Source organism: Panthera leo, chromosome A1 (assembly GCF_018350215.1).
Source record: "Panthera leo isolate Ple1 chromosome A1, P.leo_Ple1_pat1.1, whole genome shotgun sequence".
Lineage (NCBI taxonomy): Eukaryota > Metazoa > Chordata > Mammalia > Carnivora > Felidae > Panthera > Panthera leo.
Window position 1 is genome coordinate 197,064,018 of NC_056679.1, and position 25,523 is coordinate 197,089,540.

General features: G+C 46.1%; 1 protein-coding gene and 1 long non-coding RNA gene across 7 annotated transcripts in view; one reads left to right on the forward strand and one right to left on the reverse strand.

The window, feature by feature from the left end:
• Positions 1-25,523, reverse strand: part of ABLIM3 (actin binding LIM protein family member 3) — a 110,472-nt gene that overhangs the window by 71,039 nt on the left and 13,910 nt on the right. For all 5 annotated transcript variants that reach the window (XM_042949678.1, XM_042949658.1, XM_042949667.1 and 2 more), the window contains one exon: positions 996-1,133. In XM_042949678.1, coding sequence (XP_042805612.1) covers positions 996-1,133 — 138 coding nt within the window. The remainder of the gene's footprint in view (positions 1-995; positions 1,134-25,523) is intronic.
• On the forward strand, positions 567-9,149 carry LOC122226482. 2 transcript variants are annotated; one of them, XR_006205649.1, is made up of 4 exons: positions 567-706; positions 1,061-1,307; positions 7,357-7,481; positions 8,095-9,149. It is a non-coding gene; the product is annotated as an uncharacterized LOC122226482 (long non-coding RNA). The 2 variants fall into 2 exon arrangements; XR_006205650.1 differs by lacking the exon at positions 7,357-7,481 and having other exon boundaries at positions 571-706.

Genomic DNA, 25,523 nt, shown 5'->3' on the forward strand with positions numbered 1-25,523 from the left:
TTCTGGGCGCTATGTTTTCAGAATGATACTGACAAACCGGAATGGATCAAGGAGAAAGACTCCACGATGATGATACAATTTGGAATTTAAGGGTCCATAGGATCAATTTAAGGATCTATAATCAGGCACGGGGAGCCCTAGCTGCTACAAGCATGTGAATAGCAGTCACGGTTGTAAGGCAAACACGAAGCGCTCATCGGACTTCATAAGGGCGGATCTAGAACCAACAGGTGCCACGTTAACTCTTTGGGGCCGAACATTTTATAACCCACAGGGCCGTCCAACCTCAGATTGGCTGCGCTGTGGAACAGGAAGCTTGGATGAGGCATTCAAGCAGTGGAGGCTGGGGAGGCATCTGTCAGGGACGATGGGGAAGGGAGTGTTGCCCTGCTTGGGCCAGATGCGTCTCTGGGCTCTGTCAGCAGAGTTTCTCTTCCTTCCTGCTGCTGGTTATCCTGCTTCTTTAGGAACTGATGGCTCCTAAGGGTTCAGAGGTAACCCAACATCCGTCTGCCCCCAAACTACAGACCTTAGTGAAGTCATAATGGACCTTCTCCTCTGTTAAACTTAACCTTTGAGGATTGCCACATTGTTACAGAACAGGTGCTCGACTCAGCGCCATGCTGACTTTCAGCCAGGACTGCTTACTCTTTCATTCACTCTCAGATTGATTTATAGGCACAAGACAGGATTTCTTTCCAGATCTGTAAGTTAAGCTTGCGGGATTGCCTTTTTCCTTCCGGGTCAGCGCTATCACTCTGAGGTCACCAGCTTCCCTCTCTCCCCAACGTCCCGACTCTTCTGTCCCCTCTTCACTCCACGCTGCCTATGGGAGAGTTCTCATAACAGGCGCAAGGAAAGTTTCTTTGGGCCCTTATAGGTATCTCAGCAGCCTGTGTTTGCTCTGCCCACCCCTGTGGCATGTCCTGGGGGGGGGGGGGGGTGACACCAGGGCCTGCAATCTGACAAGGGGGTTGGGAGTCTGGGTCTCCTACCTTGACAGGTGAAGCATCTGATGTGGAAGTGGTTATTGTGGACACGAACCACTTCCCCTTTGCAGGTGTCTCCACATCGGTAGCACTGGATGACATTGGAGCTGCCTCGGGGATTGTAAGGATTCTGCTGATAAGGAACTGTAGAAAGAAACAAAGAGATCACCATCCAGAAGGCCCTTGCTCTTTAGAAACTCTGCTAGAAGACACTGTCCTAATCCTAACTGGGAGAAAAAGCAGAAAGGGAAGTAATTAGCTGAGTACCTTCAATACATCATCAGGGCTGCACCTGCCAAGCTCGGGCATCATGAGAAGGTGAGTGGCATTGAGACGTGAGTCCACAGATCTCCTTAAGCAGGCAGAGACTTAAGAGTGAGCATAACCTTTCCTCGCAATAATAGTGGCCAAATTCGTGGAAAAAAAAAAAAAGTAAAAGAGGAAGTCGAGTACTTCAAGAAATACCATTTCTTTGGTGATTTCTGGACCAAAACCAGGCCCCGAACTTCTCAAAGAGAATTTGGGTCCTGCGATTGACACGGGTCTCAAAGAAATGGGTGACCGACCCTGCCTCCAATCGGCCTTTGAGTTAAGCAAGTGACACCCTCTCACTGGGCCTCTTGTTTTGACATCTGTAAAATGAGGGTAGTCAGTGGTAGCACAGACTTTGTGTAACAAAGAGGCATAAAGGGGAGGCACTGTAGTTTGGAAGGAGGTTGATGAGGGGACGCCTCTTAAGGCTGCCTTTGAGTGGCAGTTTCCGTAACATTGAGAAAACATCAGAAGTATCTAATGAAGAAAAAGGATCTGGCAGAGAGGACAAAGGGGCTGAAGTCACTGGAGGCTGGGCATTTAACAATACTGCAGAGCTCTGCTAGCCTCTGGGTCTATTGTTCTCTTGCTCAGACGTTCTCATGGCCACTTTTCTAGATCTCCCGTCCCTGAGATATACTTTGCTTAACCATTCTAAAATCTGGTCATCTGATTAGAATAATTTTGTTTGTTTGTTTATTCTAAGCACCTGCTTCATTCAGGGTTGGAAGGGATATTGACAGCTCTCTGGTCCACTCATTATGTATACGCTGTTGACATAGCTTTGCCAATGAGTCGTCAAATCTCTCTTGTAGAAAGCCCCTAGGGGGACTGGGAGAGAATTCCTCAATTCTCAAACTTGAAGCAACAGTCTAAAATCTTTTGCTCATATCTTATTAGGAGGAGGCTCACTCTTGTCCTGGCTATGAAGATGACCACCTGATTGGAGGGGAATTGATGTCTATCATTGAGACATATCGATTTATTGCCTACAATTTGAACAAGCGTATTATAAGTCACACAAACCTTGCACTGAAAAGGGACTTAGAGATCACTTGATTCAGGGCTTCCTGACCTAGGGCCGTAGTTGTTAATGGCTGTTGGCTGAAATTTGAATCTTTTATTCTAGGCATATGAAGGGTGGCCCGTGCTGTCTTGCTTGGCAATGAAATATGAATGGGAAGTATGTGTGTCACTTTCAATTGGAAGCCCTATGAGCCAGTTGGTGCCTTTTCCATAGCCCAGCAACCAGTGAAACCCCAGATGGTGTGCAGGATGCATCAGCTTGGGTTCCTGACTGGGAAGTCATGGAGCAGAGCTCCAAGGCTAACCCAGGATGAACATCTATTGTGAGCAAGGAGGAATTTTGTTGTCATTGCCTTGTTACTGCAGCATATCCTGACGGAGACACCTGGGGTCTAGTATTTCTAATTAAATATAAAATTTGGTGTTAGGTACATTATCCCACAGCTTTCTCCAGATTCTCAAAGATGATCTTTGTAACTGATCTCATCTGCTTCCTCCTTTTGAAGATAAGAAACAGGAAAGTGGGACTTTCAATTATCGTTCACTTACAGGTACCCTGAACTCCCGGTGCACCTTAGGGCAAAAAGCTGGTTGCTGAGCCCTGAAAGTGTTGCCTCGGACAAGTTTGCCATCTGAGGCAGGAGAATATCCTTTTCCCAATCTTTTTCTCGAGTTCATGCTCCTTATCCAACTTGTTTCCCGTCTTAAACTTAAGACAAAAGTTAAGTGAGTTAATTAGTTAACTAAATCATTAATTAACTCATTAAACCGGTCAATACATGTAAAGCATTTCAAAAAGCACATGAAATGCTCCGCAAATGTTCACCGGTACCATGATCATCACATCCTCCCCACAGCTCAGAGCAATCCTTTCCCACCCCCAGAATGTCCATATGCATTCATTCTGTTTCCTTTTCTTCTTTCTCTGATTCTTGTTCACCATCCCTGGAAAATATCCCACTCTCCCCTCTCCCACCAATCTGTGGGGGAAAAAAAACCACGTAGATTCTATTTACTTGAGCACTGAAGTGATCCACCATTGTCGAGGGAAACAAATCTATGAGTCTGAAAATCAAGTAAGTACCAACAGGATAATCATTACCAATAGGGATGAGAGGTCTCAAAAGTATCCCAAAGTCCCTCCAGATGCTCTGTACTGATTTTCACCTACCTCTTCTAATTTAACCTGCCTTCCTGCTCAAGAACCAACTTCCAAGATCAATTAGATTTTCCCCGATTTGATTTTCTAGGGAAATTTATTTGTGATCATGGTCCTCAGTCAAAACTCAGTCTTTGAACCACTCAGATAAAAAGGCGTAAAATCAGAGTGAGGGGACGGATTGAGAAAATGGGTCTTCTGGCGGGGGGGGGGGCAGAGTTACTGATGGGCTCCCCCCCCCCCAACCCTGCTGCTTCCCTCAGGATGAGGGTGCCGCTTTGGTGATGCTGACAGGCTGGAAACCTACAAATGTCTGATGTTTGTAAATAATCCCATAAATAGAAATGCAGGCATCGCGGGTGTGAGTTCTTCCAGATTGCTGATGTAAATAAACTGTGATTATAAAAGGGCAGCGGTGTAGCAAGATTTGATCTTTGAGATGTGTGAAGATCTTTCCTTATCTAGATAGTGCCAACAGGAACTCTAGGGGTCAAGGAGGCTATGCTGACATATGCCATATCTGCTCCTGCCCGGAAAGCATCCTCGGGTGATTACATCCACAACGTAATCTAACCTGATTCTGTGCACGTAGGTGTGTATGGAGGGGTCATTTCTTCCCACCAATCTACACCCCTCCAAAAAAAAAACACATTAAAATTTTATTGTTGATTTTCTGCTGGGTATCATTTCCACTAATTTTCATCTCAGAAAGTACTACAAAATCAGTCATGTGACTTACAACATTTGTCTTATGGGCAAATGTCCCTTGAATTCCAAATTGACTTTTACCTGAATTTTTGAACTGCCTATCCCTGGGAGCAACATTTTACAGCGACCATGAGCCTCAAAGGACATTAACTCTGCTCACTGGTGGAATAATCCATGAAGTTACCAGTTTAGACATATGGATCATGTGATTTGTTTCTCAAATGCGTGCAGGGAATCTCTGGCTTCTGTTTAATGTTATTTGGCCAATAAAGGGCACCTAGGAGAGGCATTCTCCCTTCCTAGTCCGTAAGCAGTGTTGTCCAGTAGATTTCTGAGTATGGAACTATTCTGCATTTACATCGTCCAATGTAATAACTACTAGCCATATGTGGCTGTTGGGCACTTGAAATGTGGCTACCATGACAGAGGTATTGAATTTTTAATTTTATTTCTTTTTAATTAATACAAATTTACATTTAAATAGCCACATGTGGCTAGCGGCACCATTATTGGACATTACAGCTTTATAGACCCACAAACGGACACCAGGCAATGAGGATGGGGCGGGGGAGGGGGGTCGGAAAGAAATTAAATCTAGTTGAATCTTATTTATATAAAAATAACATTTATATAAAAATAACACATACCAATTAGTTCAGGAATACAGCCTCAGACTTAAATTATTCCTTTTCACCCTTGAAGAGTTTTAAAGTTGTACTTAAAAGCAGTTTGCAATAGGAGCCAATGACACACACACATTCACCCATCCTGAATTTGATCTGGAAACAAAATCTTCTGAGCAATGAAATAAATACTATTTTTTTTTAAGTCACAATGTTTTAGGCACTGCGAGACTGAACAATCTTAATTTTTCCAAGAACAAGGGCAAAAAAAGTCAACTGGCAAAAGGCTGTCAGAGTAATTTTTTAAGACAGAAAACCAGCTGGTCAATGCCTTCGAGATGAAAATTGAAGGTTCTGAAAAATGAAGTCGTCTTTCACATGCATAGCAAATCTTTAAGCTCGATGGGGAAATACAACTTAATTCCGCGATGAAGTGTGCATGTGAAGCTCTTCCCAAATGTGACAAAGATAATTTAAAAGTGTTGGAGCACAACAGCACCTCGGGAGGGGAGGGGTGGCCGGCCTCCTGGCAAGTTTAAAGGAGACAGTGAGTTGAACTGAGCAGGAAACAAGCTGAGCATCCAATTAGTCCATCAGGCTTTCCCTCCCTCCCTCTGGCCATCCTTTTTTTTTTTTTTTTTTTTTAAATCTTAGGTGCTTCTCTCTCATAGATAGTGTGTGGGTGGCCTGGGTTCCAATTCCCTCCCTGTTCTTACCTGGTTCTACCATCTTGGACAAATCCTCCCTCTGTAATCAATGAGGGGCTTGGACAAAATGATCTGCAAGATTCCCTCCAATTAAAATCTGGCTCTGGCTCTGTGTGTCCTTTTCCGTGCTTCCTTCTCCCTCCCCCCCTCCACCCCCCTTCTCTCCCTGAACTGGTCTCGACTTTTAAACTAGACCTCGTTGTCTGTCATTAGATGAGTCTCTTTCAAAAGCAGATGATGGCGTGATTGCCCTCTCCCAAACACCCCGACCTAAGTTTTGTTCTCCTTACTGATGTGGTACCTGCACAATTTGCCTTCCTCCCCTGAGGGCTGCCTGACCTTGTAGATAACAACTTGCCTACATTCTAATTGAGTCGTCTTTAAAATAGTCTTTAAAAGGCAGGAGCACCTATGCTATCCTGGGGCATAATGAAAAGAGCGACGGAACTGGCTTGGAGACAGTACAACTGTGAATCACTGGCTGGAAGTGTAATAAAAACAGTGGAGCTTCTGGGTGAATGGTGCAACATCGAGCAGGGAATCAACCGGTTCAGAAATGAGCTTGCAACCGCCCCGGGCCCAGGAAAATAACCGATGGCAGGAGCTGTCACACGTCTGCTCCCCACGGCCTCATTAGGGCCCAGAGTACCCGGGGTGTGTTCACAGGTATTTCCTAAATACCGAGGAGGAGCTCCGACTGTGGATCCAGGCATTTCATGGGTAGAAAGCAGTTGCCTGAAAGCTTAGGATGGGGTCTGTATAGAAAAGTATCTGGCATTTTACAACAGGATCCTTGAATTTGATGTGGGGGTTGAATCAGGGCCTGCAGCCCTGATCCCGTTTCCTGGGGTAAGGCCACAGAGACGTAGGATCCTTGCATTGAGGCACAGAGGTTAAGGGTGTGGACGCTGGAGTCAGGAAGGCTGAGTTTCTATTCTAGCCCTGCTGCCTGCCGGCTGTGTGACCTTGAACAAGTTAAGGGCGTGACACCTGTCTCAGTTTGCTCATCTCTAGAGTGGGAATAATTCAGGTCATCGGTGAGTATTATATCACTTAAATTATATAGAAGTGCTGAGTACACAGCTTGCATGTAACTCGGGCGTGGTAAATACAAGCAATAATTAATATTAAAAGATCTCTGGGGGGCACCTGGGTGGCTCAGTGGGTTGAGCGTCTGACTTCGGCCCAGGTGATGATCTCAGGGTTCGCGAGTTCAAGCCCCGGGTCAGGCTCTGTGCTGACAGCTCGGAGTCTGGAGCCTGCTTCAGATTCTGTGTCTCCTCTCTCTGTCCCTTCCCAGCTTACGCTCTCTTTCTCTCTCTGTCAAAAATAAATAAACTTAAAAAAATTTAAAAGATCTCTGAAGCCACACGCTCCCATCTCCAACTCAGTATAGGAACTTTTTCTGAATGGCTCCTGTCACTTGCTACCGAGTTGGGTTCAGACATTGTCAAATCCATTTTTGGACCAGTCCAACTTGGGCAAAGGTCTTCTGGTTTTTTCCCTCCCTCCTGGGAAGGGAAGAGTGGCGCCCTGGCTGCTGCCTGTTCCCCACCTTAGAGGCTCCTCCTCTTTCTCCCCCCATCTCCGAGCTGTCTGTGTACGGGTTTCCGTGGGCTGTAGAGGTGGGTGGTTGACACGCTTTTGATGTACCCTGAAGAGGAATGTGTGAATTGGGTGTTTCCTGTGGTGGGAACAGAGGCTATGATCTGCGCTTTCCTGGGGCGGTGTATTTTGGGCACATCTGCTGTTCCCTGGGGGACGCGTTGGCACGTCAGTTGTGTGTGCATACTGAGAATCGGCGAGTGATTTGTTTTCTGGAAACTCTGTAGGGAGACCGCGAGGGCTGCTTTCCCGTAGCGCAGAAGGGCCACGTGTGTGCCCCCTCATGGCGTCATTACACCTGTGTTCATCGCGTGACTCCCTGGGGCCGGTCAGAGCGGAAGAGGACTGGGAGGTGACCTCATACACTAGACTGTGAGCTGCATGAGGGCAGGGACCACGGGTGTCTTGTTGGCCAGTGTACTATTGTGTGCCACGTACGTGAGTGCTCAAAAGTATTTGGTGGATAAATTAAAGAGCGAATAAAATGAGTCCCTTGGTTTCATTTAACAAATGAGAAGGCTGAGGCCCGGAGGGAGGGGAGAGAACTTAGGCTTGCTTGCGTCAGTGTCTGAGGGTGTGTGTTCTAGAATAACAGGATAAGAGAGGCAACCCGGAGAGTGGCCCCAGGGTCACCGAAAGGTGGGGGAGGGAGTTCACAGACACAGAAGAATAAATTTCCATAAATCTGGAGTCGTGCTGAGGCTTAGCATTAGCCCAGGTGGGCCGATGGGGGTTGGGGGGGGGGTGGGGTCAGTGGTCTAAGATGCAGAAGCATAAGGGGACAGCTCGGAAAGAAGCTGGACAAAACAGCATGGCTGAATGCCCAAGGAAAGGCCTGGAAGGATAAGAGATAGCAGTGAGAGAGTGGTTACTCTGTCAGAAACTGTGCTCAGCCATATGCATACGCCATCTCGCTGAGTTTTCGAGTTCAGGAGGGGGACCTTATTAATATCCCTCTTTTACAGATGCGGAAACTGGGGCCCGAAGAGCTGAGGTCACTCGCCCAAGGCCACACCGTTAGTATGGCAGCAGGACCTGAACCTAGGCAGTTCTCACCACGATGCTTTACTGCCTGCCATGCACCAGTGCCAACACGGCTCCCTCTGGGGAGGGAGTGAGCTTAGGGGAGGCTACAAAGGGCATCTAATTACTCCCCAGACAGTAATCATCCATCCCTTGTCTAGCCGATTTCCAATGTGCACATAAATTTCACACAGATTTAAGAATAACGTTTGGAGGGTACAGCCCAGGAAACTGGACACAGTCATGCAGCATCTGTGGCCAAGGATGAAGACGCCATGATGGTTGCCCCCTCCCCCCCCTCCCCCCCCCCCCAACGAGCGGATGGCAGCCTTGAGCCACTTCCCCGGCACGAGAGGGGCAGCCCGACAGGTGTGGGTGTTGGGTCCCTCAGAGAGGCAGGCTCTGCAGGTGCTGGCAGCTGTCACAGAGCAGAGGCAGGGGCGCTCTGGGAAACCCCCAGTCCCTGCACAGGTGGCCCGGCCTGGCCCCACTTTCCCATGTCAGCAGGTCGGTAACACGGTCTGTCACCCCAAGACGACATTATAAAAGCCTTGCTGCAACAGAAACTCTTCCTCAGCCTCTCTCTGCCAGGCTCGTCAGCGTGTTCCGTGGTCATGGCGGGGAGCTGGCAACATGGCCGCGCCACCTTCTTCAGAAGTATGTTGTCAGGACATGTGTCAGAACGGCACGCTCTTGGCCAGACAGGCTGCTCTTGCCTGACAGCCAGCTGCCACGCTCCAGCTCCAGCAGCAAGAGTCTGTCTAGACTCAAATGGCTCTTTACCTCAGCGAGGTCCCAGGCGAGGAGCCTGGACCTCAAGTCCATGACTGGAGTGATGGATTCTTCACTTGTTGGTCAAGTCACTTGATAAAATGAGAATTGTGGATTTTTATTGAGTTGCTAAATTCGGAAAGCTGGTCCCGAAACAATATCATAGAATTAACTTTCTGCTCATTTCTATGTTAATCTTATGATAAGAAAGAAAGAAAGAAAGAAAGAAAGAAAGAAAGAAAGAAAGGAGGGAGGAAAGACAGAAAGGAGGGAGGAAAAAAAGAAAGAAATGAGGGAGGAAAGAAAGAAAGAAAGGAGGAAAGAAAGAAAGAAAGAAAGGAAGAAAGAAAGAAAGAAAAGGAGGAAAGAAAGAAAGAAAGAAAGAAAGAAAAGAAAGAAAAGAAAGGAGGGAGGAAAGAAAGAAAGGAGGAAAGAAAGAAAGAAAGAAAGGAAGAAAGAAAGAAAGAAAGAAAGAAAGAAAAAAAGAAAGAAAACCCATATACTTCTGACTAAATTCAATAAAACACTTCAAGATTAAAAAACAACAACAATAAAAGCCCTCAATTCTTTCTTTTAAGTCAGCTTGGTTCCTATTTCAGCATAAGCAGAAACTCAACATAAGCAGATGGCCAGCATGTACCCCCATCCTGCTCTTCACTGGGGTTGCGTTGGGGGGCTCAGCCCAGAGGGGCAGCACGGGGCCTCTCTCTAAGGAGTCAAATAGATCTGTGTTCTCATTTCTTTCCCGCAGATTCTCCTCCCCACCTCTGGGCCAGGGAATCATTTTGTTAGCTGGGGGTAAAGGAGTGCTTTTTGCTCTCTCTAATTTACACTTTCTCTAGAATGTTTAGCTTTGTAGTGGATCCTTCCTGTTCTAAGGGCACAAACTTTTGAAATTCAAAAGCCAGGAAGTGACCTCTTTTGTCTCTGCCTCCTGCTGCCCATCCTGGCCCTGAGGCCTCCTTCACTGAATGAAGGGAAGGAGCAGGAGGGCTGGGTGAAGGAAGTACCAGTTAATATTTCAAGACTATCATCTTGCTGCACTTGGGCACGGGGTTCTAAAAATACGATCTACAGAGCTGGGTATGAATGGCTGAGAAGTAGTTGAGACTTGCTGCAGGAGGGGGAAATCCCTAGGGTGTTTGGCATTTGTCCCGCTTGGAGGTGGCTCCTGTCAATCAACACCAAGTCTCTTGTCATTGCTGACTCTGTCCCTCATATCTTTACCAAGCCCCCAATCAGGGACACTGAAGGGCTGTGAGAAGAGCTAAACGCTAACATGAACTGGGCAATCACTAGGTGCCAGGCCCTGTGCTAAGTTCTTCAGACCTACTATCTCACTGAATTCTCAAGCCCCACGAGACAGATACCCTAGGATCCCTCTTCTATCCAAGGGCAATCTGAGGCACAGAGAGGTTAATTAATTGGCCTGAATTCACACCACATGTAGACATTGGAGCTAGGATTCAGGCAGGCATTGGAGGTCTAGAAGAGGCTTGATTTTGCCTCCTAGTGTATCCCAAGGGAAAGAAGGGGACCTGGCCCGCCAGGCAATCCCAACAAGCACAATGGTTGTCTTGCCCTGGGGCCTCGAGGCACCCTTTCCAGCATCTCTACAAGCTTATCTGAGAACACTATTTGGGTTGCTTCCGAGGCCCTGGAAACCATGTCGGAAATAGAGGAACTCCAGGAAGCTACCAATTGTCTTTGTGCTATGAGTGACTCAGTCCCTTGGCCTCCGAGCCAGAGGTTTTAATACTTATACAATGTTTGCTTCCTGAGACTGGCAGGCCATCAGGCTCTGACAGACTGTTGGGAAATGCAAGGAACATCAGCTGTCACCTGGGCTCCCCTTGACTTATGGGTTTTCAGCATCAGAAGGGAAGGCATATAGAAAATATCTCATCTAGAGCTTTCCTTTTTTTTTTTTTTTTTTTTTTTTTTTTTTTTTTAAAGCTTCAAACTTGAAATGATGAAATGGCCTCTAGGTTGTACGGATTCATTGCAAACCATGCCTGGAATGCAAACACGCGGTGACCTGGGAGTTATTCAGGGAAATCCCCTAGACCAGGGGATGCTTGCGTTGGATGGGGCTCCCAGACACGCTTTATTTGCACGGCACGGTGTTTGTTTTTAAATCCTTCCACATCACCATGGCTCCCACCTCTTCCTTTTGCCTCACCCCTGGCCAGCTTCTCTCCCACACTGCCAGGCACTTGAAGGCACTGGCGTTGTGATCACCGCCCAGGGCCCACACAGCTGCTGTGACTGAAGTGATGTAGGGTCTGACGCGCCACCTACTTGTGACCCCCTCTCTCTCCAAGCTAGCCCTCAGGACGGACACCTTCCTTAGGCTCCTTCTCCTCCACATTTTACAGATGCAGCATGCAGCCCTGAGGCTCCGTGAGGGGAGGAGCTCGCTCAGGGTCTCTGCCACCCTGGTCACATCAGATGTTCTCCAGCAGGGAGATGTTCTCCCTTCTGATCAGGGACCGTTTGCCCAAGAACAGGCCAAAGTGAGGTACAAGTGACACCAAAGCCATCCCAAGCAGCTTCGGTGCTCAGGGGGCAGAGGTCCCCCAAAGCCCCCTCTTTGGTGTCCAGAGTGCTTGCCTCACTGCTCCAAGTTCGACAGGGCTCTCCTGGATGACCTTGGCCATCATCCATTCACCTGCAGGCGCGCTTACTACACAATAGCACCCCCCACCCCCCCTCACCCCCCCAATCTGGGCTGTCAGACCTTTCTTTCCCCAGGCTGGGAGGATGGCTCACCATGGGTCTACTGTGTCTCATCTGCTCCTTCCCTCCCTCTTTCTTTCTTTATCTCTCAGTCCCTCTCTCCTTCTGCCTTTCTTCCCCCTCCCCACCTTCCCCCTTTCTTCCTTCCTCCTCTGTCTTACCAAGATTTCTGTTAATATCTGGTTCTTCCCTGGGAGACGGAACCAGTTATTTTTTGTGAGGCCTCAGGCAGGACACGCCCCATTCCTGGGTTACTGTTTTCCCATCTATAAAGGAAAAGGTTTGCATTCTTGGATGTCTCAGTTTCCTTTCGGAGCCAATATGCTATGCATATTAAACACAAGTGCAACACAAAATGCCTTCAGGGGCCAGGCAGGTAATGTCAGTGCAAAATCAATCCAAGGGGATCAAACTGACAAGATTGGCTCACCTAATGGAGAAGAAGCTGCTAGGCCCCAGGGGATTATTGTCCTGCAAAAACCTGTTAAGGTCCCAAAAAGGCGTATCTGTGGCGGGATATATTCTGCCTGTGGGCCACCAGTTTGGGATCCCTGCATCCAGGCAGATAGATGACCACAAAGTCACTTCCAATTACCGTCTGAGAAGTCACATGCGCACCATATGCCTGTAGGATCTGGAAGAGTAGAATATTCCTAAAATGAGGTCTTGCAGAGCCCCAGGCTGGATAAGGGAGCACCATATAAGCATGTCAATCTCAAGGTCCTGGCTACATTACTTCCTCAGGGACGGGCATGGGTTTTCAATTTTTCTGACCATGAACCACTAGAAGAAATTACTTTTGCAAAATGACCCAATACACAAATACGTGAAACAAAATTTTTGCAAACAAGACTTATTTTTAGTACACATGATATGTACTGATCTTTTCTTTCTCTATTCCATTCCATTTGAATACTTCATGCTATTTCATTAAAAAATGTTGCTTGCCACCCAGTAATATGTATAAGTTCAGAGATGAAAAGAATGATGAAGATCATTCTAGGTTTGCACTGTCCCACAGGCTAATCATTCTTTAAATGTGGCCAAATTAAAATCAGTTAAGTAAAATTAAAAATCCGGTTTCCCAGTCACACTAGCCGTATTTTAAGTACTCATGTGGCCACATATGGCAAGTGGCAATTGTATTGGAAAGCAGAAATAGAACATCGTCATTAGTGCAGAAAGTTCTATTAGGTGTCTTTACAACAAGCCTCGCGGTTTTGCCAAGAAAAGAGACCAAGGCCCATGGCCCTTCAGAGAGAGAGATCTGAAATTGCGGACGTATGGGTTGGGGACAAATGGAGGTAGCCTCAAAGATGTCTGCCAGGGTCACACGAGGAATCAGGGTGAAGAGTGGGCCCTTGCAGGTGTATCTTCACTATGGGACCCGCAACTCAAAGGTCACATCTGCAGTCCACAGGTGAGGTGGTTGGATTAGACTCTTAACCTTCACAGAAAAACAGAAGCAAATTTTCATGGCTCTAGGTGGTATTTATGGAGTAGTGTCTGTGAGCTGGAGCAAAAATGGGCTATGGAACCTGTCAGATGTGGGTTCAAATCCAGCCTTTTCCTCTCGCAAGCTGTATGAGATCGAGCAAAGTGCTATGCCACTGAGCCTCAGTTTCCTGATCTGTAAACTGGGAATGGTATATTTGCCTTTCAGAATTTTTGAATGGAGCAGAGGTGGCGTAAATGGCTCCTTTCTTCCTGGAAGTGCTTTGTGCCATATCATCTGGTATATTGCAAGTGCTAAGCCAAAGCTTGCTGTAATGATAACGATAACAGCAATAATAATAGCAAAGCTAAATATTGTGGAGATGTACAGATAAAGTAAATACATCTCCTACTCTATAGGAAATTCCACGATGGAGTAGGGAAGTTTTTTTTATTTTATTGCATCTTTTTAAAGATATGTTTTTAACGTTTTATTTATTTTTGAGAGAGAGAGAGCACAAGCAGGAGCAGGCGAGGGACAGAGAGAGAGAGAGAGAGGGGAACAGAAGATCCGAAGCGGACTCTGTGCTGACAGCAGCAAACCCGGTGTGGGGCTGGAACTCATAAACTGCGAGATCATGACCTGAGCTGAAGTCAGAGGCTTAACCATCTGAGCCACCCAGATGCCCCTAAATTTATTAAAATTAAGTTTATTTATTTTGAGAGAGAGAGTGAGTGGGGGAGGGGCAGAGAGAGAGAGAGAGAGAGAGGGAATCCTAAGCAGGCTCTGAGTGGCAGCATGGAGCCTGACACCAGGCTCGAACTCATGAGATCATGACCCAGCTGAGACCAAGAGTGGGTGGCTTAACTGACTGAGCCACCCAGGCACCCCTTTTATTACCGCGTCTTTAATGCCAAACCCAGTCCCTGGGGACTAGTAGGCACTCAATTCATACTTGCCAAATAACAAATAATGAAAATATGTCCCTAAATGCTACAGCCTAGAATTTCTTAAAAGAATCAGAGAGGTCTAAAAATGGGGTGCTGACAATCTTACCAATTATTTCTGATTGAAAAGGGGAGGGGAAAGAAAGACAACAACTGAGGACGGGGCATTTTGTACTTTAAAGTAGGTTGTTGACACATGGTTATCTGGGATGAAGAAGTCAAGACACGGTTAAGTAACCAAGAAAGAGAATAAAACGACTAAAAGATAATTAGGGGGAAAGATGAATACATTTCCTTCGGAGAGAAAAGGTTTTATAAAAACAAAGATCCTCTCCCCGCCCCCCCCCTTCCCCAAATCAATGGGCAAAAGTTGCTTTTCTTTTTTTTTACCTTCAGGAAACAAAGCATTGTTCAGAGTTTAAAGTTGAATCTGTTTATCCAGGGGGATGCGGGGGCAATGTTTACTTTCTGTGCGTATCAGCAAGTAGTTCTCAATTACGGTTTGGCCCGTGCAGACTGCCCTGCAAACAGCTTTTCCCGGCCGCAATGTAGCGGACATCTGTTGTTTTGCTTGCTCAGCATCTGTTCGGCTTCTTCTGGCAACACAACCCCGTTTTCCCGTGGGGAACCCGCTCTGTGGGGTTTGGGTGGGCTGACCCTCTTCCAACGCGGGGTCGGGAAGGAGCCCGGGCCGGCCAGTCAAGAGAACCCCAATTCTCTCCCACGTGACTGGCAGGCACGTGACCACGTCATCTCCGGGGATTTCTACAGGAGCTCTCCCAGAAGCCATCTGGGTTGCTAAGCTAGGGGAAGGCGGTCCGGGGCTCCCGATGCCATCTCGCCTCCCACGTTGGGACAGCCTAGTAGATAGGGATGGAAGGAGAGGATGAACAGATCCCCTGAATCTATCACCTGAGTCTGTGGATCCAGATGGGCCCGAAGCCAGCGGCACATCTGAGCTTCCCAATTATACGCACCAATATAGCACAGTCTTTTTCTAAAACAATTATGAGTGAGCTTGAGTTGTGGTTTCGTCACATGCAGCCGACTACTTTATGTCTTAATTAATCACAGTTTTCCCTCTAAATCATAATCTGCCATCGATTTAAGTTAAACACATTCCAGGACCATTTCATGCCAGACCTCGTGTATGTGACGTGATCCCGGCATCTCGCTGAGGGCACAAGGACGGATGAGGTGGACACGGTCCCCTGTCCTCGTGTGACTCACACTCCAGCAGGGAAAATAGTGGGCAAAGTGCTCCAAGAGAGGAAGAGGAGTCCGTAGCAGGCACCACTGCTGCGGTCTCAACGGCCATTCGTTTCTTCATCTGCTAACAGAACCTCCCTCTCCTGCAGGAAACCCATTTTTGTTTATCCTCCCCTGAGCAGCCATGTCTTTCTGTCTTTCCTAGACCTGGGGAGGGAGTCCTTATTGGTGAAACTGGCTCTCATAACCTCATTCCTTTGCCAGCTGATTGACCCAGGCAGAGGCACGTGATGGACTCCTGGTCGAAGAGACAGGAGGGGAGGTCAGGTGGAAGCCCAAGGTTTTCCTTGCCCTTCTCAGCCTCTGGACGTTTTTGTCCGCCTTGGACGCTGGAACTGCAGTCCTGCCTCCCGCAACGGATCCTGAGGGGAGCCACCTACACTGTAAAGAATCTGGGTGCTTGAGGAGGCTGCTGAGCCTTTAAATCGACCTGCGTGGATCTGCTATCACCCCTCCCCTCCTCTGGCCTTTCTCTTCTATGAAACAGACATGGCTGGATTCTTGAAGCTACTTTTAGTTGGGGGCTGTCCCGTATGGCTGCAGGCACTCTACGGAACCAAGGGTGCTATGCTAAGGAGCCTCTGAGCAGTCGAGGAAGGTTTCTGGAGCCACTCTGGAGATGAAAAAGTTAGCCAAGCAGAGGTGAGGTGAGACAAGGTGGGTGTGGAAGTCAGTGGTGGAAGTGAAACTGGAATGATGTCTTCATGGCGGTGCTTTTTGCTGGATGTTTCTCAAAGTGATCAGCCAACCGCCTGCTTCGGAATCACCTGGGGAGGGGGTGTGGATTATCAAAATACAGATTCCTGGGCTTTACCCCATACCTACTGAATCAGACTTTACGTTTTAAACAAGCTCCTCTGGAGATTCTTTTCTTAAAAGACCGAGAGCCCTTGGGTTAGTGACTAGAAGACTCGCCCACTCTTTGGCACCGCGATGAGAATGTTAGAAATCTTGATATCTGATACTAGTGCACATCAAAAGTGTTGTCACAGATAGATTTATGCCAATATCCTTCTGAGTATTACAAAGTGTATTTTCTCCGATGTGTTTGCCAATCTTCACAGATGTTTAAAAGTCAGCTGGCAATGAAATGATGTCCTAATACAAATAGATTAGCCTCCTCTTAATTCATTAAACCCTTTTCTTTTCTAAAGCTGTCATTTCTCTTAGGAAGAGCTGTTTCTGGTCTGTTATTAGAGCTATCACCCCCCTACCCCCCCCATCAGGCAGAGATGAACAGTGGTGGCTGCGTGGGCAGAGAGATGAGCAAAGGTGTTTCCTCTCTCTCTAGTGTATTCTGAGGAATGCGCTTTGAGGTCTCAGAACCAGCTTGTCACGTTGGCACTTGTCCAAACCAGAGTCGGTTCTTGGACACGATGAACCCTGAAACTCGTGGGTTCGTGGAAACTCTCATAGTCTACCCATTACCAAGACACATAGATGGATCCTTTACCGGGCTCCCCAGTTCAGCCTTTTCCCTCCATCTCTCCCCTGGCTTCCATCACTTTCCTACCACACATCTTTCCTAGATCAGTGGCTCTCAACGACGGGCAATTCCCTGATCCCCCTGACCCTACACACGGGGCGGGGGGGTCATTTCAGTGTCTTGACTGAATTTTAGCTCGTGTTTTTGGATTCCACGGCAGAGTCAGGACTAGAATCCAGGACTTCTGATGCCAAGTCTAGTGTTCATGCCATGGCCGCAGGATCCACGGTACCAGAAAAAAGACCTGAACTTAGGAGAGTGGACGGGATGGGATGAAATGGAAATGGGCAGTGCAGGCAGAAGAGTCAAGCAGACTGCACGAGCAGGGAGGGGGCTTGGTAGCTGGAGGTACAATACACTTGGCTAGAACGGCATACACAGAGAGCACAGTGCGTTTAGATCTCAAGAGCAGCTGCTCAAAAGTCCAGGAGCCCACAGAATCCGGTTTAACGTGAGTTAATTTGAACTAAGAGCTCCTGCAAATACAATCTTAAGGAGGGGATTAAAATTCTGCACCATTGTAGCTCAAAAGCAGCCATAGACAATAGGAAAATGAATGAACATGGCTGCGTTCCAATAAAACTTTATTTACGAAGATAGGCAGTGGGCCGGAATTAACCTTCGAGCCACAGCTTGCCCACCCCTGCTACAGACTCATTCAGTGGGCTAGCCGAAGTGTGTGTGGCTATGCTCAGCGTCCTGATGCCACCCATGTTTCAAAGCCAGCTCAGAGGTTGTCTGGCTGGGTATTAGACTAGATGATTTTAAAGCTCCCTAGCCACTATGAGATTCAAGGATGCTTTGGCCTGATTTTACCTCAAGGATAGAGAGGTAGAATCTCCACCTCCAATTCAAGCTATGTTTGGAATGGAAACTATCCGCCAACAAAATGCCTCCAATTGTAATTGCCAGTTCTATAACTGAGCATATGTTGGTGGAAGCTTCAATTCATAGTGAGCCAGTTAAAATGCAAGGAAGGGACAGCTAGCAGATCTTTCGAGTTAAGAGTCCAGGCTGTTAATTACTTCTGTAAAAGAAATACATAAACATGCAGATGGCAACTGTAGTAAATATGATCATCTACATATAAATATCAAACTCCAACCCACTCCTCGAGGCCTATCTCGTATGCAACACACTTCTAGAAATTCTTCCAGATTCTCCCCTCACTCTCCTCTAAATATGAGCTCTCTTCTTTAAAAACTCATGGCATATACTCCTTATGACTAAGCAGTGGTTCTCAAACTTGAGCAGGCATCACAATCCCTAAATGTCTTGTCAAAAGACAGATTGCTGGGCCCCAATGCCCCGGTTTTCCATCGAATAGGTCTGGCGTGAGGCTGAGAATTTGCATTTCTAATGAGTTCCCTGGTGATGCTCCTGCTGCTGGTCAGGGGACCACCACTGACCTAGAACATTTTCTAAACTATAATGGCGTTATTTGTGCTTGCTTTCTTCCCCTTAGCAGATTTTAAATTGCTTGAGGAGAAATGCTACAGCCTAGAGGATTCTTGCGGGTCCTCGCCAAACATCTAGACATGCCCGTGGGATGAGGTGAGGAGTTAAGTTTCTGGTCAGGATGAACTTGACAGCTGTTTCCTACAACAGGTATTTCTTGAGCCCACAAAGAAGGCAAATGCAACAGACATGTTCCCAAGAAGTAACTAGGAGCCAGTACAGGAAATTTCTGTGGCTAAACCACGCTGTAATAGAAATCACAACATGGTCAAGTTCAACATTCTGGTGGAAGACCAAAACCCAAATGAAATCCATCAAATGGTTATGTAACTTTTCCTATACACAATGTGGTTACTGGGTAGGGGTGGGTGGGTGTGTGTGTGGGGGGGGACGCACAATGACAAATACCAGAAACACTAAAGCTCAGCTCAATACCCTTTGTAAGGAATCAAAAAATAAAAGCACGTTGGGGATCAGAATGTGGCTTTATTTGGAGTCAGGGTCTTTAAGGAGGTGATTAGGTTAAAATGAAGCCATTAGGGTAGGCTCTAACCTAATAGACTGATGTCCTTATAAGAAGAGGAGATCAGGGCAGAAGCATGCACGTGGCGATGTGAAGGCACAGGAAGAAGACAGCCGTCCACAAGCCAAGGAGAGAGGCCTCCGGAGAAACCAACCCTGATGACCCCTCGATCTCCGACTTCGAGCCTCCAGAGCTATCGTAAGATAGATTTCTGTTGTTTAAGCCACCCACGTGGGGTATTTTGTTAGGGTAGCCCAAGCAAACTTATACAGGTTCCACAGCAGTATTTTAAATAATATAAAGGGTATAAAAGCTGCCAGGGAATCAAGATTATGCAATGCCCCTAGAGTACAATATGCCCTGCACCACCTCAGCCCTAACATCTCTTGCCTGGAGGATCCCAGCAAGTCCACACCGGACCTTCTCCTCACCCACTCTCCACACAGTAGCCACAGAGATGCTTTCAAAATGCAAATCTGATGACGCTTCACCTTGACTCCCACCACCGCCAATGGCATTTAACACCATTCAGTGGCTTCACTTGACCTTTGGGATAGAGCCAGACTGCCTGCCATGGTCTGCAAGGCCCTGCGTGGCCCGGTCCCTGCCAGCTCCCCCCATCTCTTCCCAGACCCTTTTCCCCTCTGGCAGTGCATGATAGCCACACTGGCTTTCTTTCTTTTTCCTCAAATGCATCCTGATCTTTCTCAACACCAGAGACTCCCAGTCTGAAACAGACACGCCAGAGGGGCTTCTGCATTCGGACGGGTGACATTTCCTGGAAAACGCATCTTGAGGCAGATGGCTTCCGGCAGAAAGAAGTCCTGACTGCTCTTGCCCCACTGCCTTTGTCAGGCTAGTCACCAGCAGAAATCATCCAAAGAGCAGCTGAAAAGTGTCAGAGCTTTGAGGAAGGGGCACAGTAAAAGGTGAGGCCTACCGAGATGTACACAGGATGTCCTTCCCGAGCTGGACACAGGTGTCACCAGGTACCACTCACCTGGGAATTGTAAAAGGAGCTGAGGGGTGAAATTCTGGGCCTGTTGGCCAAAACAAATCACCTGCTCTGACGAGAGTGATGAAAGGGTTCTTTCTTTATGGTCTGGCTTGTCCACTGCCCTTCCAGACACAAAGAGAAGCGCAAAGCCTCTATCCTGTGCTTGCTGTCCTATGTCTCTTTTTATTATCACTTAATTGTAGAGACCACGCTTTCTGAATGAGAGACCGAAATGCATGGTTGGACGCATGGCCTAACAATGGGATGAAATATTTAAAATGAGGACAACTGAACATAAGGACACTAAACCTGCAATGAACTGACTCTTTTTACCTTGCCCTATTTACCTATAACCCAAATAAAGCTGGATTTGCCTTTGCTCAACTGCTGTGCAGAATTGTATTAAATTTTAATGATTAAAAGACACATAGCCAGCAACCAAAAGTAATAAAAAAAAAAAAAAGCCAAATATATGCTGGCTTCTCTTTCAAAGAATAGCCAAGGGAAAAAGGCATCTACTTAATAACTAGCAAAACAGAGGCTACCCCAAAGGCTTTCTCATTCACTGCCTCATTTGACTGTCACCAGACATGGGAGTCAGGAGAGGTGACGGTCATGTTGCCCGTTTTATGGATGAAAAAACTGAGGCTCAGGGAGCTGGAGAGATGTGGCCAGACTCCTACATATGCCTTCTGACCCTAGTTCAGTGAACTTTCTTTTCTACACTTTTGCGCACACACACACACACACACACACACACACACACACACATCACACACTCACAGAGACCACTAGGCTCCCTTTCCACTATTCTGCATCCTAAAATATTGTTTTTTGTTTTTTATTTCCTGGCACTGATGTCAGAAAAAATGATTATTGCCAATATAGGTTCAAGAAATCCCAAGAGATTCATTAACATTTGATTCCCAAACCCCAGTTAAACGTGTTGCTCAGAAAAGAAGGAGCAAATGTCAATGAAACATACAAGCATTTTTGCTCTCTCAGCCTCTCTAAGCTAGATTAATGCTTCAAGAAAAAAAAAAAATCCTACCAGAATACCTCTTTTCTAGCCAAAAAGGCATTCTGTCCCCAGTCGACTCCAGAAACCCGGTACAATAATTAACATGTGGGCCACAGGCCCAAACTCATTGGCACAGGACAGATTCTCAGATGAGAAACAGAGAAGCCCCAAATCCCACTCACATAAAGGGCTTATTGACATTATCTATTGAAAAGAATACAGATTTCAAGGGATACAGGCAGAGAGAAACAGAATTTTGGCTACAGAGGAAGTAGGTGGGGGGCAGGGGGAAACTTCTCCCCTAGTTCAAAGCCCCTACATTTTCACCAGAGCATTCTCTAAGTTCATACAGTCAAATGGACTTTGCCACTGGCTAAGGAGCATTTCCCCATAGCACTGATGTCACAGAAGCCAAAATAATCCAGGCCAGCAAACACATTCCAGTTATAAAACAGAAGGTTTCAGAGAGCTCCCACAGGCAGATTAGCTATGTGTGACGCTCAGGTGTCCTGGACGTGGGGGCAGCCACTCAACCTGGGGCTAATACCAAAAAGAGAAATGACCTCAGTAAGGGCAATGGCATTCAGATCCAGAAAACCCAAGAGAAGACAGTGGTTCGATTATTAGAGGGAGGGGGACAGAGGAGATTAGGGCTAAAAGGCTCCATGAGGAGCCAGAAGTCTGAAAAGTGCCAAGCAAGAGGACGGACACAGGCATTCATACCATTTGCTTCCGGTCTCTGTGCCGGGTATGGGACGCAGAGGGCTCTAGAGCTGGAGGACAATTCTTGCCTGTTAGATAGTTAGCCTATTTGTGCTTCAGATTCTTCTCATCCTGGAGGTACAGTCAGCACGCCAGGTGGTGAGCCAACAGAGGGACCATAAAGAATAGCTATGAATACAGAGCGTCTCAGACTTCCTAAGGACAAGGTGTCCTAAGGTTTTCTTGAGTCCTTTGACCCCCAAAGCTTTTCCCAAGTGAGCACGCTACAATGACACTAGCATTACCCTGGTGTCCCTTTTCTGGTACCCACCAAGTCCAGGGAAGACCAGTCAGCACAAGCAGATTTTAAAGGCCATGCCCTGAAGCTCATGCGTGTTGGTGTAGTCATTTATTTGGCAATAAACTTGGGTAATTTCTTGCAGACTGGGTAATTGCTATGTGTTAAGGACTAGGGATGCACTGGTGAATAAAACCAGCATGCTTCCTATTCTTTGGGCGTTCACAATTCCATGGGGGAAGATACACAGTAAGTCAATAAACAAATAAATAACTACAAAGTACGACTAGTCGAAAGAAGGAAATGAGTAAGGGGTGGGGACAGGTAATCTGAAGATAAAGCATGTCAGCCGACACTGCAAGAATTTGAAGCCAGCCATGGCAGACCAGGGAGAAGAAGAATGTGGGTGGAGGAACAGCATGAGCAAGGGCCCTGAGGCTGGGAAGCACATGGCAAGTTCAAGGGGGCCAGTACAGCTAGAACATCTGGGTCAGGGAGAGAGCTACACAAAGTAACTTGCAGAGGAGACTCTTAAAATATACAGTTGAAAGTTTCCCAAGCACTTTCCCAGGTGTTATTACAGTTGAAACAGCCCTTTGAGGTAGGCGAGGCTGATAGATCTATTAGGTTGATGAGGATCCTAGCAGATATCACAGAGTTCATAGGAGAGTTGAGATTTGGAGTCAGTTCTTCTGTTTCTAAGCTTAAGAATGTTTTAAAAGGTCTCTCTCTGTCTCTCTCTCTCTTTATATATATATTTATACGTATAATGTATATTTATATAATTGTTATATATTTATATATGATATATATTTATATATCTATACCTAGTATATATTTACATACCTATATATTATTTATATGTAAAATTTAGAGTATAAAAGTTTATACATAACTATATATACATATATATTTATATATACACATATGTATATGTATATATACATATATATACACATATATATGTAAATGTGTGTACATATATTTATATACATATTATATATATACATAATACTTATAATATATATATATACACACACATAAGTTGGGTATAAATTATAAATGAAATATATAGGGGCACCTGGGTGGCCCAGTTGGTTCAGCATCTGACTTTGGCTCAGGTCATGATCTCACAGTTCATGATTTTGAGCCCCGTGTTGGGCTCCCTGCTGACAGCTTGGAGCCTGGAGCCTGCTTCAGATGCTGTGTCTCCTTCTCTCTCTGCCCCTCCCCTGCTTGCGCTCTCGCTCTTTCTCAAAAATAAATAAGCACTGGAAAGGTTTTAAAAAATCATGAAATACGTAGATCTTAAAAACAATGCTTTGACAAATGCATAAACCCATGTAAACAACATCTACAGTCAAGATTGGGCAGTTTCCACCACTCCAGATAATTTGCTGCAAGCTGTTGCAATCAATCACTCCTTCCCCAACCGGAGGCAAACTATTAGAATTTCCACCCCCATAGATTAGTTTTGCCTGTTCTCGAACTTCGTATAATGGAATCATACAGTATGTGATCTTTTACATCTGGCTCCCTTTACTTGGCATGCTTTTGAGATTTCATTTATGCTATGGCATGTATCAATAGTTGGCTATTTATTTATTTATTCATTCTGGTGAGTAGCAATCCACTGTGTAAAATGTAACACAATTTGTTTATTTTGTTGTCTGTAGATGAACATTTGGGTTGTTTTCAGCTTTGGGATGTTATGAGTCAAGCTGCCAGGAACATTCCTGCACAAATCTTTTTTTGCAGATACATGTTTTCATCTCTCATGGGTAAATACCTAGGGGTGGGGGTGCTGGATCATAGGTAGGCGTGCATTCAGTTTTTAGGAAACTCACGGGCTCCCAAAGTTGTACCATTTTACATTCCCACCAACAATGTGTGAGGAATTTTAGCCATTTTGGTGGGTTTAAATTGGTCGTTTTAAGTTGCATCTCCCTGATGAGTAATGATGTTGTACATGTTTTGTGTGCTGATTGACCATTCGTATGTGTTATTTTGTGAAGTGTCTGTTAGAATTTCTTGCCTATTTTTTTTTTTTTTTTTTTTTTTTTTTTGCTGCTTTTAGGGTTCTAAGGAGTCATTGCCTACCTCAGGGGCATAAGCTATTCTCTTATATTTTCTTCTAGGACCTGTATAGTTTTAGCTTTCAGTTTATTTAGGTCTCTGATGCATTTCAAATTAATTTTTTGTGTACTGACTAGTGATGGACAGATTTGTCAACTATGAGGACTCCTGTATTTTTATTTTAGTTTTGACTTTGAATGGTGGCATAACTTGCCTAAAGTGCACACATCTTAAGTGTAAAACTCAAAAGGTTTCCACATATGTGTACATCCATGTAATAACATTCAGATCACTTGAGGACTTGTTTTGAATGCCCCAAGTATTTGCTAGCCTCTCTATATTAGTATTACGTTTAAGTAATAGTCATGGTAGCTTTTGGCCATACTGAATTTTCTCCAGCAAGTGGATTTGACAGAATATTATGCATTTGAGGCTTAGCACACGCATGGATTTATAAGCTCCAGCAGTAACTCTCCGGCTCCCCCCTGGTCTGTAGCATGAAGTTGGGGAGGAAATCTACCCTATGGACATCTGACTTATGGCTCCTCTCCTCAAGGAGCTTATACGCTAAGAAGAGTGCTAGGAAATGCGCATGAAGAAACCACGTTGACCTCCAGCAAATGACCTGTGACCATAAGAATGTTTTAAATCAAGGGCCAGGGACTTGAGAAGAAGGAATGAAATCACTTCAGGGGTGGATGAGAGGAGGCTGGACTGGAAGAGTCTTTTAGCTTACAGATGCCTAGGATTTTGATAAATGGGAATAATTATAGGAGATAGTTGCCAAAGGGAAGAATGGTTAAAAAAGAAGTGCCCTAGTTAGGATTCTTTCTGTTGTAATTTACAGAAACCCCGCTAAAGTGTAGTTTAAGCAAAAAGTGAATTTGTTGGTCCTTGCAACTGGGAGGTCTGGGGGCTGGGGAGTGGTAGGTAGCCTCTGACTTCAGGTCTGGCTAGATCCGGGGGCCTTACTGTATGGTCAGAGCTATGACTTTCTTTATTTTTCAGACAGCTTCTTCCTCCCACATACTGGATAAGAATGGCCACTGGAATCCCTGGGCCCTCCCAGAATCTCCTCAGCTCAGCAACCTCAACGAAATGAATATTTCTCCTTCCCAATGGCTCCCTGCTCAACTTCAAGGAATACTCTGGTTGGCTTTTCTTGGGTCTAATGCCCACTGATGAGCAATCTTTGCGGCCAAGGTAGATGGGAAACTCTGATTGGCCAGTCTAGGTCACATGTCGTCACCTGGGGGAGCCGCAGAACACTACAGGTGACAGCCATTATATGCCCCAGCATGGAATTGGTGGGAAAGAATCAGAGGGAGGGATGGTAACTGAACAGACACCTGGCTATGGTATTTCCTTACAAGGGAATGGGGGCATTGAGTAGGAAACGTGAACGGGGAGCAAAGCAGGAAGACACTCCGTTCTGGACAGGAAGCAGGGGTGTGGAGTACCACCCTGTGTGTCTTTTCCCAGTATCGTTCTCTATAGCCCAAGAGCCGGCTACTGAACAGATCCCAGGGCAGTCTGAGCAGCCTGGCATTAAGTGGTCCCTTGGGGAGAGTGTGAATTATGGGGTGTGCTGAAGACGACGGCACAAAGACTGGAGACAACTTTGTAGAGGCCTTTCTGTGTCAATCTTT